This window comes from Dermacentor variabilis, chromosome 4 (assembly GCF_050947875.1).
Source record: "Dermacentor variabilis isolate Ectoservices chromosome 4, ASM5094787v1, whole genome shotgun sequence".
Lineage (NCBI taxonomy): Eukaryota > Metazoa > Arthropoda > Arachnida > Ixodida > Ixodidae > Dermacentor > Dermacentor variabilis.
Window position 1 is genome coordinate 24,906,643 of NC_134571.1, and position 15,522 is coordinate 24,922,164.

At 46.3% G+C, this 15,522-nt stretch overlaps 2 protein-coding genes across 5 annotated transcripts in view; both read left to right on the forward strand.

The window, feature by feature from the left end:
- Positions 1-14,582, forward strand: part of LOC142578825 (ganglioside GM2 activator-like) — a 138,017-nt gene extending 123,435 nt beyond the window's left edge. For all 3 annotated transcript variants that reach the window (XM_075688442.1, XM_075688441.1, XM_075688440.1), the window contains exons 3-4: positions 7,195-7,386; positions 11,225-14,582. In XM_075688442.1, the coding sequence (XP_075544557.1) occupies positions 7,195-7,386; positions 11,225-11,383 (351 nt within the window). In that variant the 3' untranslated portion in view covers positions 11,384-14,582. The remainder of the gene's footprint in view (positions 1-7,194; positions 7,387-11,224) is intronic.
- LOC142578827 (GSK3-beta interaction protein) overlaps positions 1-15,522 on the forward strand; it is a 613,414-nt gene that overhangs the window by 350,407 nt on the left and 247,485 nt on the right. The gene's annotated exons all lie outside the window — the stretch shown is intronic.

A 15,522-nucleotide genomic window follows, 5' to 3' on the forward strand; every position in this document is an offset into this window, starting at 1 on the left:
GTATGTTTTCATATACTCGAAGGAGTATTTAGGTTCTTATCTGTTCTTATCAACTTATAAGGAAGCTCGCCGCAGAAACCATTACTAAATAAGTTATTGAGCTCTATTATACGTATTTCTTCTGCTGAAAGAAGCCTGGCTTAATTTTCTACGTCCCCGATTCACTTCGTACTGAACGCTTTCTTTCTCTCTTCTTAATGCTCTTTCAGAATTTCAGCTAGGCGTTAGCAGTGTCAACGCAAACCGCGCGTGCCATGATGCTAACTGTGAGTGCGCTTCTGGTGCAGCGATAGGCATGCGCACTTAACGGATGGTAGGACCAAGAAATGGCGCACTGACAGAGGGAAAAGGGGTATTGTAACCCCTCTCAGAAGTCAAAACACCAGTTCTCCTCCCCCCCCCCCCCACCCCGTCGACAGAAATCTTGGGTGCGCTAATGGGACAAAGCATTTTTCTTTAAACGCGGTTAAATGCGTCGGCTTCTAGTATTGTACGCGTCTCCATGAGCGTGCAATTCCTGCAGACTACAAAAGTGTAGTCTAATGGTAGCCAAGAAATGTGTAACATTCAGACGAGAAGCTCACATGACAAAGGTGAGCTCCTTTTTACACGCACCTGGATTTGCCATTAAAGTTTATTTACAAAAACAAAGCCGTGTATCAAAACATGTGTGCGCGCAGATGTAGTAATCATGGTGATTCCGCATCAACCGCACACAGACACATTGTGGAAGTTCAGACACCGATTTAGAAAAAGAAAACAATTCAAACTCCACCTCGAGAACCGCGCGTTGAAGAGAGAGCGAAAGTAAAAAGAGGCCCCTTGAAACAGCGTCGAGTTCGTGACCAGACTTCGAGAGCAAGAAGCGAGCCGATTCAATCATAGAACCACAGAACTGCAAAGGCTTCACGCCTCGTTCGCTTCCGTGTTACCTGATAGCAAAAAAAATGGAAGGATTCTGCTGATAGTAAACGCTCTTATTAGCTATCGAGTTCGCGCCCAACTACCACTACCGAAGCGAGTGAGCGGTATACGTGGAGCACCACGTGCACATTGAGCCGGGCAACGCCGGTGCATGCCTGCACTGTCATGTCTATCGCTCCCTGAACTTAATAGCTATAATGTTGGGTGTCTGGACAAGCATGAGGCCATCCTTTTGGGCACACCAATGCTTGAATGCTTGGATGCGTGTTCTGAGCTTAACTTTCACTTGTAATTACACCGTCAGTGTATCAACTTCCCGTCCTCGTGGTCTATTTCCATTCGCTGGCGTCGCCATTTCTTCACCACACTGACAAGACACAGTTTCGGCGGTAATAGCGTCGCCCCGAACATTTGAGCCTCAAAGCTGCACCAATCTGTGTACATACACACCTGTAAAGCGTACGCGTACCTAGGCAGCGCCCGCTTCCGCGAATGGAAAATAAGGCGCTTCGATCGAACAACGCCACCGATGCGACAGACCCGCATTCCACCGCCGTCGAAGTGCCTCACGCTGGGAAAGAAGACGCGAGGGGCGGGAAGTGATCGGGAGGGGGCGGTGCCGCCGTGGATGTAGGCCAACATTCCGCGGCTGCCGAAAACCGGCCGACTCCGGGAGAGCGCGCTGCCACGCTCGCCGTGCGTGTGAACCAGAGTGAGACAGTCCTCCTCCTTCTCCTGCATGTCGCCGTACTATAGTGGACCGAGTCGCCCGTTCGGCTGCGCTTCTCTTCACGGCAAGAGCTGTTGTAAACACTTGCCACGTACGGTAAAGCTGGCGGCACGGATAGCCGATTCAGTCCGCCGACCAGAGTGACGTGGTTCAGCCATGCAGCTGCAACCAATCACGCCGCTACGACACTCTTGGGCGTGGCGTGATTTGGAGCGTCGTCGTGTTCACCCGCTGGCTGAATCGGCAGTCCGGCCTGTCGTCTGAGTCCCGCTCATAGCTAGGGCCAATATCCATAAAGGGTTTCATTCGTAACCGCTGTTTGCCGTTGGCCGGCCATATTTTAATGATGCGCTTTATGCGAAAGATTGAAGGAATGTTAGCGTTTAGTTCCTATATACGTGTTGTAGTGTTTCTTTGTGCGTATTCTGAGCAATAAGTTTCAGAAACGAAAAAGTTTTCAATACGTACACTGGCGTGGCTTGAGGCTCGCCCATTGTATCTCTTCGTTGTTTCTCAGAGCTTGCACTGACGCTATTTGTCAAAAACCAAGCGCATTTCAATTATTATTATTTATTTGTTTGGAAACATATATAAATTTGACAAGAAAGGGAAAGTGAGGAGCAGGCTGGCAACTGCCACCGGAAGGGGCACGACGCCTGCCTTCTCTTCAGAAAGTGGGAGAGAGAAATATAGAAATGGAAGATAGGAAGGAGGGGAGGAAAGAGGAAAGAAAGAGAAAGATGACAAATCTAAAAGAATAAAGTATAACACACAGTACAGGTCACACATAGTAGAGCCGGTCACTGCAGGTGACGCTACTGAAGAATGTTAAATTCTCAGCAGGAATTAACGCGACATGACGCAGAATGGTGCCGAGGGTTCTCATTCTCGCTGTCATTGTTCATTTCAGAAGCAAGGAACTCACAAGTTCCCACAATGACGGTACCCGTGGCTGAAATGTTAAGTACGGATACTCTATGAGCTATAGCAGCGACCCATTAACCCATCTCGTCCCACTAATCAGCGCACCTAATCACGCAGCCGGCTATTCTTTCACTTGAGCTACGGTATTTACTCGAAAATAGGTCTAACAAGAATATAGGTCGACCTCTATATATTAAACTTGCCGAGAAATAATAAAATAATTATAATTTGAATATAGGTCGACCCATATCTGTTTAGTAAAACAAGAAAGTTTGGAAACATGGCACCCTTTATTTACCGTAAGATCGGTTACTGTACTTCGCTCCATACATCAGGTGCAGCGCTGTGGAGGCTAGGAATACTCCTTGCAGTGGCCGCGTTCGCATTTACAGATAGTTCGGTGTTTTTCGACCGATTTTTGTGAAAATGTTCTTTGTATGAACTTTGAACAAAAAAGGAAAGAATTTACCCTTGGAAACGAACAAACCATGTACCAATACGGCTGCTAACACGTTGTTTTAGATCAGTTTGCTTTTCGTTTGTTTTTTATTTGCAGCCCGTCGCGCCAACCACGCGTGCATGCTCGTGCGAGCAAGCGCCGCTGGCGCGCAGCGAAGCAAGGCGGAACGCGCAGAGGAACAAATTTTGGTGACTGCACTTCTTGCGTAGCTTCCACAGCGTTGCACCTGATATATGAAGCGGAGTATAAATCTCGGTTGTCGATGCTACAAGCTGCATCCACGTCTGAACTGCCAGAGGAATCGTCCTCGTGGGATGTCTTGTTGAGACCTCAAACGACGTCATCCTCGGGTGCCGTGGAGTGCGTTGGATGCGCAGCATTTCTTATAGCAAGTCCGGATAATCTCCATGGTGGCTTTGCGGTGGGCGCAACGGAGGAAATCCGTCAGCTAGGTACTTTCTCTAGCTTTGCTCACGAATAGGGGTTGAGAGTCTTTGGTCACGAATGTATTATGTATCTATATTCGAATAAATACGGTACTTGTGCAGCTAGGTCAATAAGACGGCGTGACTGACCAACCGACACAAACAATTTACGTGCACCTTTCTTTCTTCCTTTGCCTGCCGCAGTCGCTCAGTGACGTCCATGCCGTACTGCTGCACGAGGTCGTGGGTTTGATGCCCGGCCGCACCGACCGCATTTCGACAGGGCTGGAATGCGAAGACGCTCGTTTACTTAGGTTAAAGTGCCCGTTAAAGAACTTCGTGCGATCAAAATTAATCCGGAGCCTTCCACTATGGCGTCTGTCATAGCCCAAGAGTTACTTTGGGACTATGCGCGAATCATCAGTTGTTTCTTTCTTTCTTTCTTTCTTTCTTTCTTTCTTTCTTTCTTTCTTTCTTTCTTTCTCTCTCTCTCTCTTTCTTTCTTTCTTTCTTTCTTTCTTTCTTTCTTTCTTTCTTTCTTTCTTTGAACGTGGGCATAACAGACTTTGTCTTCCGTCAGCACCGGGGGAAAAAAATAGGTTGGATGGCGAAGGGAGGCAACAACCTGCTGCTTCTAACAAGCACTCCTGCTCCCCTTTCCACTAAATTCGCTCTCCAATCGCCCCCTTTCTACGCCTGTCACACCGCCGGTCCATTGCAGCCGGGGTCAGCGCGATAAAGGCGACCGCCTCCCTCAAGGGAAAGCAAGAACTTCCGCGTGTGCGAGTGGAGCCGGAAACGAAAAAAAAAAAAAAAAAAGCTGTTTCAACAGCTACGATCCCGGTCGCAACACGTGGTAGTTGCCAAGGTTCGGCAGGGCGCCTGGCCGGAACAGTGCTGACAATAATAAAGGAAACGCGCGATCAGCCGTCATGTAACCGTTCCCTAGGGCGGAATCAACCGCTCCGCACGCAGAGCAAAGCGAGGCAGCGGACAGGAGAAAATAACCGTGTTTCGTGCCTATGACCTAGCGCGCTAAAGAGGCAATCTGCGGAAGTGAAGTCCTCTGAGGGAAAACAGCTCGCGACTTCGTGGCAATGGAGCAAACAGTATATATGTTGTGCTGAGAAAAGCGTCAAACACTTAACAAAACACGCTCGAAGGAGTGTTGTTATGCTGATCACAAAAGCGTGGCCGGGAATGTAACACAGAAATGCAGGAAGGAAGCTGACGTGAAAGTGAAACGTGCACCGTAAGTCTGCTCGCACCTGTGGGTCACCTTCTTTTTTTTTTTACCCCTTGATTTGCGCTATTTCGGTTCCTTCACTCTCCCGCGAACAGGTGAGCATTCTGAACCTTATACCTCATGGCAACGACCCGTCAATTTTCAACATTGCCCTCGTGGAATATCTCCAGCAAGCTCAGCTGGTGGTATATTTTTAACTGCATGCCTTCTCTTCAGAATCGCATTCCATCTGTACACCCACATGAGAACTACCAAGTACCCGTATGTAAAAAAATACTTTGACCACTACTAAGGGAAATATAAGCCCCTGCGTGTGTGTGTGTGTGTGTGTGTGTGTGTGTGTGTGTGTGTGTGTGTGTGTGTGTGTGTGTGTGTGTGTGCGTGCGTGCGTGCGTGCGTGCGTGCGTGCGTGCGTGCGTGCGTGCGTGCGTGCGTGCGTGCGTGCGTGCCGACCACACTTAGACCGCACCTCAAATGCACCTCGGGAGCATGGTTCAGAGACCGAGAAGACGGTGCGTGGCACGCCGTTGCCTAAGATATTGTTTACGACTATTGCAGTACTTTTACGGTTTCCGGAAGAGCTCGCAACGCGCGTTGCGGTGATGTTCGCGCCGGACAGATAAGAACGGGTTAAGCTCGCAGCTGTGGTACAAGAAGCAAAATAATAAGGCAAATAAAGACAAGTAGAAGCCCCTGTGAAACACGCAGTATGAAACTTGTCCAAGTGGCAACCATCACAAACGGTGCAGGGAATTTCATCTACTCGTGATGTGTCACAAGGGACTTGTGTCACGCCTTCCAGGGCAATAAAGCGGTGCTAAGCAGATTCGTGATAGAAAAGTTTGCGTCTGTTTTGAGTGTGTCACACAGACAATACATTGGCTGCGGTTTGATAGGGCAGAGAACGGAGACCAGCAAGCGCGCGCTCGTTCGCAACTGCCTGTATATTATCTCACCGTCGTTCTTTAAGGGAAGAATAACTGCAACTCATAGTTGTTTTGCTTTTCGCCAGGTGACCGCTTTACCAAACTGTCGCCGTTATCGGGTTGTCGCTGACGCGCACGACACACTTTCTCTATACGAAATTTCGTGAACGTTGCCGCAAAGTTGATGGTGAGAATGCCTGTTTAATCACATTGCACACGCAACGCGAATAGTGTTGCACACTCTCAGATCCACGTGATCGAGCACCAGCAATTTCTCTGTAATGTACGCTGACTTGCGTACATAAAACACCGAACAGGCTTAAACCGCAAGGTTAGATTCGACGTTCGAAGGCTGAGCACATCGCTTTACATCATTGCCGTTTTTTTTTTCATTTTACTGAAGTCAAAAATAATAGAAAAAGATATAGTCACCTTATAATGGTGACGGCTTCTACTTTTCGCATAACAGAAAAAAAAAACGATATAAAATATATATGTATAAAAAGATGAAAAGAAACCACGTAATGGGCCAGAAATCCACAGCACTCAGTCCTGTACACCGATGAACATAAAAATTTAGAAGGCAAACGCAAGTTGCATCAGAATGAGTTTGTTAACAAAGTCACAAACACACGCAAGCGGCCATGATGTAGACTTTGAGGAGCATTAAACAGATGAGGAATTACGCAGACTTAAAATAATGCACGAACAGAATACAAAAAAGTATAACACGTAATATGCAAGCGCTAATAACTACAAATAATAGAAGCAAGTTATAGTTACATCGTATGACTATTGAGTGCGATGTGTAGTATACCTGTTAACGATGCCTGTGTCTTCGTAAAAATGTTCAAGCGCATTCAATGCTTTTCGCGGTGCTATTTTCGACGGCCTTGGGCCTAACAATATTGCAATACACCTTTCCTCCAAGCCGGAATGTCTGCACCCAAAAGCAGGGGAGGAGAACGCGTGCCAGTGTCCTTACCACGAGGTATGCGCTCATTATCCGCATATTTCGTATCAACTTCAGTAAGAACAACTCTCCCAGTGATCTATACGTGATTGTCATTAGAGTGCTTTGAACGAAAGAAACGGTAAAAACGTGGACCAAAGAGGATAAGTTAAAATCCTTTAAGACGTTCGTACTTCCGTACGGAAGCATCGTTTACAGGGAGTGTCTCCAAAGTTTTCTATTCTCTTTGGTCATAGTGTTTTTTTCGTTGTTGTTTTTTCTTTCGTTCGACATGCTTCCTGCCGGCCGGACTCAATGTCGTCAAAGCGTCTATTTCATTACTTGAGTGTTTTTTTTCACTCTAGGCACAAATTCGACCAATAAGAAGTCTTTATTAATCCTTTCCAGTAGTCTTTCTGCTTCTTCACCGTCACTAGCTAGCACCTTACCGTCACTACGCCTTGGCAACACATACTTACTCGCACGCGCGCACACATGCACAATCTAAAGAAATTGTGGGGGGAGAATTGATCGTGGGACGAAAGAGCAAACGTGTGGAGCAAAAGAAACGCGTGGAACAAAACACAACGTATTTACTGAAACACAGGTGCACCTGGAGATGCAGAAGAAGCTGACGCTCCTGTTCGGCCTGTCCACGTGGCTGACGATACCGTGCCTGCCCAACGGCGTGGGTTCGTGCACGTACGACGACATCTGCAAGATACACCTTTTCTCCAAGCCGGAATGCCTGCACCCGAAAACAGGGGAGGAGATTCCGTGCCAGTGTCCCTATTACGAGGTATGTACTCCTTACCAGTCTATTTCATATTCACTGCAGGAAGAACGACTCTCCCAGCAATCTACACGAACACTTGTCTTGCGTCAGCAGTCTCCACTCTACTCCTGCAAGTTGCCTAACTTTTGCCGGTGCAGCACTTCGTCCTATTATTGTCTCTAGAATATCAGCTGCCTTGGGTTTGCTCTCTAAACCCCGCTATGCCCGTACACCACCGTCTTCCTATATCTTAACGCCACATATACCGCGATCCGCGGTTCCATTGCTCGTTGCACAGTTCCTAGCTTCTTCTCGAGCTTCCTTTATCCTCCAGGCTTTAGCTCCACACATTACTGCAGTTTATGAAATCGATTCGCCTCAGTAACCGATTGTAGGCGTGCTAGCTATACCGGCACGCGTTCGCATTGCTAGTGCCTTCCTCGCTCGCTTGTGTAGAGTAGCAAACCGGACGCGCTTCACTTCCTTTATTGAGCTGACAAAACATGCATCTTTGAGGTTGCATTCCGATGGCGACGCAATTCAAAAACACCCCTGTGCCGAGATTCGGCACATGCAACATCGTTACCCATACCAGAGTCCTTCCATGTTTGGAAACATGGAAGGACTCTGCCCATACTCAAGGTGCAGTCTTGATTCAATCAAGACTGCACCCAATCAATTGCTTGGCCACTTATTCCCTGGGTTCTTTAACGTGCACCCAGACAGCGGTTCGGTCAAAAAATTCTCGTGTACTTAAACACCTAAACAGGGCGCACGTTAAGAAGTCCAAGAGGCAAACATAATTCATAGCACTGCACTGTCTGTCATAGCCCGTGTTTTGCCTTGGAAAGTAAAATCAATCAATCAATCAATCAATCAATCAGTGTTTTGTAGACATTTATTTTTAAAATACAGTAATGTAGTAAATTACACTGAGCGATAACATGAACTGGGCCCACATGTTCGTAACAGTTCAAGGAGCAAGAGGCTACGCTTTTCATCTCGAGGCAATTTTACTAAAGCTACGTTGCGCGAATGGTGAAAAGGTGCCAACAAAGAAACATGGTTCCCACTTTCAATTTTATTGGTACCTCGTGTAGCATCTGAAACATGCCAGATCCTGCATGTGTGATAAGCTGGCCCGGGCCATCAGATTGTACTGCATTGCTGTAGCGCAGTAGCACCAAGCCGAATAAAAGATTCAAGATAAATAGTCGCTGCGTATAGTTGCAGACGGTACGCAGCGGGCTGCAAACCATCACGCTCAACTATTCAATCGTGAACTTTGCTATTCACATACTGATAATGCAGCGTAGACGTTTCTTCGCAATTACAACTACACGCTTTCACAAATATCGCATTGACTATGCGCATGTCTGTTTAACTTAGTTTAAAAGCTTGCTGCAAGAAAATTTCACTTTGGCTAAGTTGTTTATAGCTTACTATAACTTATGAATATGTAGTATATACTGGTGAAGAAAACTTGGCAAAGTTGATTACTGTCTAATTTTCCTAACAGCTTTTAAAGAGCACCTAAGCAGATGACGCATGCACCTGGTAGTTAGCGGATATGACGCAAGTCTCAGAACATTGCCTGCGAGATATTTCAGTGTGCTGCGAGCAGTTGCCGTCGGTATACCGCCTTATCTCAAATGTCACGTCGAGAAGCCACGAGTTTTGGGTCATACATCACTCCCGGAGAGCAGTAAAGGCGGCGGCGTTTCTTTTTTTTCATTTTCGGTTCTAAATGTGGCTATTTTCGACAGCTCTTCGTGACGTATCAACTTGGATTTCAAACACATAACGTTGCGCTGAGGCTCCTCTATATCTACACTACCTGAAACTAGAGTTTTACCCGGTCCAAGATGTTGTTGCAGTTTGCCTTTAACATAGCTAAAGGCTCGAGTGACCACTGTGTTATGGGATAATCTTATATGTCCATATTTCTTATTTCTTCCCTCATTATCATCTCTCATTATTATTTTTCCCCTTTCCACCTTCCCCTGTGCAGAGTGGCAGGCTGGAACGTACTAACTCAGGCCGACCTCTCTGCTTTTCCCACAACCAGCTTTCTCTCCTAAACATACCCATTACCGTAGAGCACGTGCCATGGTGCGTGAACAATATTAGTGATTATAGCAGCCGTGTCCGCATTACGGACACTGAACATAACCACCCTTCCGGGTTACATGTCGAAATTAGGGCACTCGGGTGCACTCCCCAGGCGGTTCACCGCAAACACTACCGGGCGCCGGGTTCGGGAGCAGCCGTACCCATAATTTTTTCCACCAATTACGGTGGGTGCCGGCGGCGGATATCGAACTGCCCACCTACCATAGCCGTGGCCGACGCCCTGTACACTAGGCCACGTCTGCGGTGTTGGGCTCCAAAGCACGAGGTCGCGGGATCGAATCCCAGCCACGGCGGCAACATTTCGATGGGGGCGAAATGCGAAAACGCCCGTGTACTTAAATTTAGGTGCAGGTTAAAGAACCCCAGGTGGTCAGAATTTTCGTAGTTCCCCACTACGGCGTGCCTCATAATCAGAAAGTGGTTTTGGCACGTAAAGCCCCATAATGAAATGTGTAATGTAACAATATTAGTGCCGAATTTTCGCCGTCGCCGTTGGTGGCGTGGGCATTGGCGCGGCGCTCCATGCATAGAGCATGCTCCATATGGATTGTTCGATATGCTAGATAGACATTATATTATTGAAACCTCAAAGTTGCTCTCAGCAGGTTTTGCGTTCTTGATTGATTTATTAGTCAGAATTTTGGCAACTGCAGAACGCGAAGAACAGTCGTGAAACATTTTATTCGCACTTTATGCCTTTTGTCCTATCCCTTTAAAACGTTCAAAACAATATTCGGACTTATAACCTCAAAGCGATGCAATTTCACTGGTACCGGCACCAGTGCCCTTTACGAGTGTGACTTTTCCCTGGGCGCTAACTAATGCCCATGGTGTTGCATCGTTCTCATCCAGTCTCATCTCATGCAGGGGCGTCGAGGTGCGACGCTCGCAGCACCACTGACGGTGCTCATGACGCTGGCACTCTGAGGCGCCTAGTAGCTGCCAGGGCACTGTTCCATCTGCCATGCAGAAGTTTCCTTGCGTGATGCATCGTGCCATGTCGCACCCGCGTGTAGTTACAACACCGTCCGAGGAGTTCAAGCGCAACGCTAAATATTGCTATCGATGTCGATGTTGCCAACCTCTGCGTCATATGCATTTAAGCCGACCTGTGCAAAAACGATCTAAACAACCAAAAGGCACAAAACAAAATGTTGTACCCGTCTGCATAGTTGCATCACGACGTAATACTGACGTACGCGCTCAGCGTACGTATGAGCACGCAAAGAAAATAAACATGCTTACATTCTTCACTTAATACGATGGGGACGAAATGCGAAAACACCCATGTGCTTAGATTTAGGTGCACGTTAAAGAACCCCAGGTGGTCAAAATTTCCGGAGTCCTCCACTACGGCGTGCCTCATAATCAGAAAGTGGTTTTGGCACGTAAAACCCCAAATATTATTATTATTCACTTAATAGTTACCCACACTGCACGTGTAATGCTTGTCATCGACACCCATTGCACATTTACTGTCTCTAAACCTCATTTTGGTTGCGGCAAGCCTTTGGCAGACATTGTCATTTACATATCAAGAATGACATCTCACGATTACCCCGTAGCGTCACAAGGTAGTGTTACGTGCCCTATTTTAGCGAGGCGATGCCTCAACAGGTGACGCATACGCGGAAAGCTAATGCCCCACGAGCAGGAAAAGTGTCGATTGCGGCTGACGCTGCAAGCGGGTGTATAACCGGCGCTGCCCTTGTGAAACTGTGTCGTGCAGGGTGAGTGGCGCCTCAAGCCGACCACGTTCAAGGTGCCCGAGCTTCCGCCGGACCTTCCCTCGTACCTGCTTGACGGCGAGTTCGTCATCAAGGCCACTGTGCTGCGCGACGGAGAGCAGATCGGCTGCTATTCCACAGACGTTGAACTCAACCTGTGACCTCGGCCCCGCGGCGGAGCGCGGGGACTCCCAAATGTCCTCCTGTGTGCTTAATATCGTGCGTGTGAGAGAGTGTGTGCTGTGTCGTGCCTCCGTCCCACTTTTGAAGCCCCGAGAACGACATCGGCGGCGACCGCAGAATGCCGTGGAACTGAAATGGTCTTTGGCGGGCCGTCGACCCTCTGGGCTGACACATCCTGCGAGACGTCGAGTCAGCGTTTGCGAGTCGCTTCTTCAGCGACTGACAACGACCCGAGACAGAGTCACGCAGAGGAATTCCACGAGACAGCGTGCATCGCTTGTGCTATGGTTCACCTACCGGCAAACCTTAGAATCACGCTTTCATCAGCCTATCGTTGTATCACAATCTGAATTGCCCAGGGAGCGTGCGTTTCTCTCTCTCTTATCTGTCTCTGAGCTAGACGGTATCGAAACTGGCACATGTTTTTCTTACTACGCAGTCGCCCCACGGAAGCGTAGGGGCTGGCCGGTCAACAAGACTTTATGTGAACGCCTCCCGTCTCACATTTATCGGTCAATTGGTTGACTCTCTGTCGCGCACGGCTTGTGTCGAACCTAAGCTGTTGCCAAGAATTTCGTCTTATCGCAATTACTGCACCGCTGCCAGCGAGAGGCGGCACTGCATCAAATTATATCTATTTGCTAGTTTAAAGAAACTGCTGGCAACTTCTCAGTCCTTCACTGAGCTCTACTTAGCATCTAGGTTACTGTTAAGTGCTACAGCACGACGCATGATAGAGGGACACGAAAAAAAAAAAAAAAGGACGAGCGCTTTTCCGTGTCCCTCTGTCCTGCGTCGCGCTGCAACACTCAACATTATGGAAAATCAACTAGCCCGAACCACTACCCTTCTATGTAGGTTACGTTTACCTAGGTTTAACTTGCATTAGTCATTCTGGTTTCAGAAAACATGGTACGCCCCTTCAGTTCTATCATGACAGAGGAAACCGTCCTTGCAAGTTGTCGGACTGTTGTCTTTACTGTCATGACGTCACAAGCTCAGTTACTTAGATTGCTGTTTGTCGTATTCATATTCCAACTATAGAAGCAGTTATTACAGACAGATTTTGGCGAAATGCGAGAACACCCGTGTACTTAGATTTAGGTAGACGTTAAGGAACCCCATGTGGTCCAAATTTCCGGAGTCCCCCACTACGGCGTGCCTGGCTTTTGGCATGCGTGCAGTGGTTTTGGCACGTAAAACCCCATAATTTAAACTACAGACAAATTTGTAGCTTTCCGGTAGAAAAATATGCGCAATATACCGGTCTTTCGCGCCCATCAGCTGATATTTACTGAATTTTCGGGAACAAATAATTGACAGAAACAAAGCAGCTTGTTTGGTAACAAACTTTCTTTTTACTTTATTTTTTCCTGTTTTTTCGTAGTTGTAAGTTGCAGTTGGAGCGGGCGTACTTGCCTTGTAATTTCATCTTTTTATCTTCGCGTTGTCTCCAATCATGGCAAAGTTGGTCAAAACACAAAGCAACTAGTCCCAGCGCAGACTCGCGATGGATGAGGCATGCTATCTGAAGGGACAATGTATAGTAACGCGGTCTTCCCGCGCTGGCGCGATGTGTGCGTGGTATGATTAACTCAGCGTCTCCTCATGATGGTAACGCTTACATTGACGAGTTTTTTAATCACGAAGGCCACACAAGCGATCTCAAGGTCCTGCCAATTTCGGGCCTTGCGTCTGATGACTCTCCGCCGAACAGGGACAGCAGCAATGCTCCGCGAGCGATTGTTTCAAGGTTTCGCTCATTTCATCATGACTGGATGTCAGGATCAACTGTACACGAACAACCTGCCTGTAACGCGTGGTTTTTTGCCATTGCCTCACAAACTCTTCCTCTGAATTTCAATGTACTATAAATACCAAATCTCAGGAAGCCAGTACAGGGTAAGCAGACTCTCGGCAATTTTTGTACTGGAAAAAGCATGAAATTAAGTTCTACGCATGAGCTGCCTGACTAGTGATGTAAATAGTAAACTTATGGCACTGACGTATATGCAACCGCAAAGAAAGCTGATGAGACTTTTATGGGCGTAAGTCACATTTTGTACCATAAAAATATAGATCGTGGTTGTGGGAAAACCCAAGACTGCAAAAAAAAGAAGAAAAAGAACGATGGCCGTCTAGAAGCATGAACGACGGCTTTATTCCCACGAGGTGATGATGAAATTATGAAAAGTTCTAGAGTCATACAAGAAAACAAAGTGAGTAATTACAGATGAGGTATTCGCATACCATGATAGAATTAGTTGTGCTAGTTTGTGCGTGCTTATACTAGAAAAATGCAGGGAAAGATGTGTACTACTACAACTGAGTGGACACAGACACTTCTACTATACCACGTCTTGATCGTCGTTGTCCATTTGGCTTGCACCACATATTTCTGGCCCAACTACGAACACCTTGACTTGACTCGCCATGCCTATATTTTTATTATTCACTGTTGAGAATGTTCCTGGTTTGCATGTTTTACAAAGACCTATAATGAGCACAGCGCCATGGGAATAAAATTAGCATGACTTTCCCCGACGATTATTGACGCTTCAACATAGCATACAGCAAAGACTGAAATATGTTTTCTGCGAGCTTGTGAGAATACGTTTCAATATCCTTTGTGTCAAGTTTGTGAAAGTGTGCACCTTTAGCTATGCATATTTCATTTCGTATCATTCCTAAGGTACATAATCTGATGAAAGCTGCGCACGTGTTTACAGGGCTGCGGTAGTCAGACTGTGCATCCACAGACAAGGGCATTTCTTTGTTAGGAATTGTTTAGCAGCTTTCGAATGACCCAAAGTTCTTTAAACAATTTCAGTTGATAGAAAACTTATAGTTTACTGTGCTCCTAGAGTGGTATATACACCTATATTAAATGTGAAATGTCGAAAAGCGCACTTGTTACTTGATCAAAGTTCTAAAATTACGGCGCCCTTTTTATTTATTTTTTTTATACACTCAGGAAATATTTTCTGGCACATATTCGATGAATCAATTGAAATGAAGGCGAGATATCTGAGTCTTGTAGAAAGATATAAGGGAACGTTCTTAAGGTGCTCCACATCAACGAGTAGTTTCAAACGTCACGTTTCAGTTCTTCAAGTTTCGCTTTTGTATTCCTTTACGCCAAGAAAAATGAAGAATAAAAGATGTTAGAACATTGTCCGCTTGTCCGTTGTAGTCCTTTACTTTTTAGTTAGCGATGATTTCCAGATTCTGCTTGTCCATTCGTTCCTTTGAAAGATATTTATCACGGAAAATTTTTGAAAGGGGGTGCCAGCAACCTCATTCGTGCACCTCACGCTATGAGAACGGCCTCCTGAACGTCACATATTGGATATTGTTCACGGGCAATCTGTATAGTATCAGCTTTCCATGCTCAAACCTTTAAATCGTCAGCTAGAGGCGGAAAGCTTCCTCTGCAGCGTCAGTAGCTGCCAAAAGTCACAGAAATGCTAATATAAAATTTAGCCCTCCTTCGGATGCCACCAGTTATACAGGGTGTCTCACGTAACGTGAGCCAAACTTTAAAAATGCAAACGCCACGTACCTGGACATAACCAAGGTAATGTTGTTTGCCGTCGCTCGGAGATACACGGAGTATTATTTGCACTCCGCCTAATTACATAATTCGTCTTAATTATTTAACCGAGTTCTCAAATATTATATTAGATGAAAAGTGTCAACGAGAAAATTGTAAAGCAACATGAAAAACTCCCGATACAGCTTCCTGATGCTAAATACGTGCTGTCTAAAAGTGTTTTTCCGAGCGTGACTCGCGAATACACGCAAATTGCCGCGCGCACCAATCCTGTCTTTTTATCATATATATATATATATATATATATATATATATATATATATATATATATATATATATATATATGATAAGCGAGAATAAACGAGGTTAAACGAGAGGCCCGATTTTTATTAAGCATATCATAAGGAGCCAAAAAACAAAGACACGAAGGACATTATAGGGGAAATTACTTATACTTACGAATTGAATTAACGAAATGATAAATTAATGGCAATGAAAGTGGATAAAAAGACTACTTGCCGCAAGTGGGCAACGATCCCACGTCTTCGCATCACGCGTGCGATG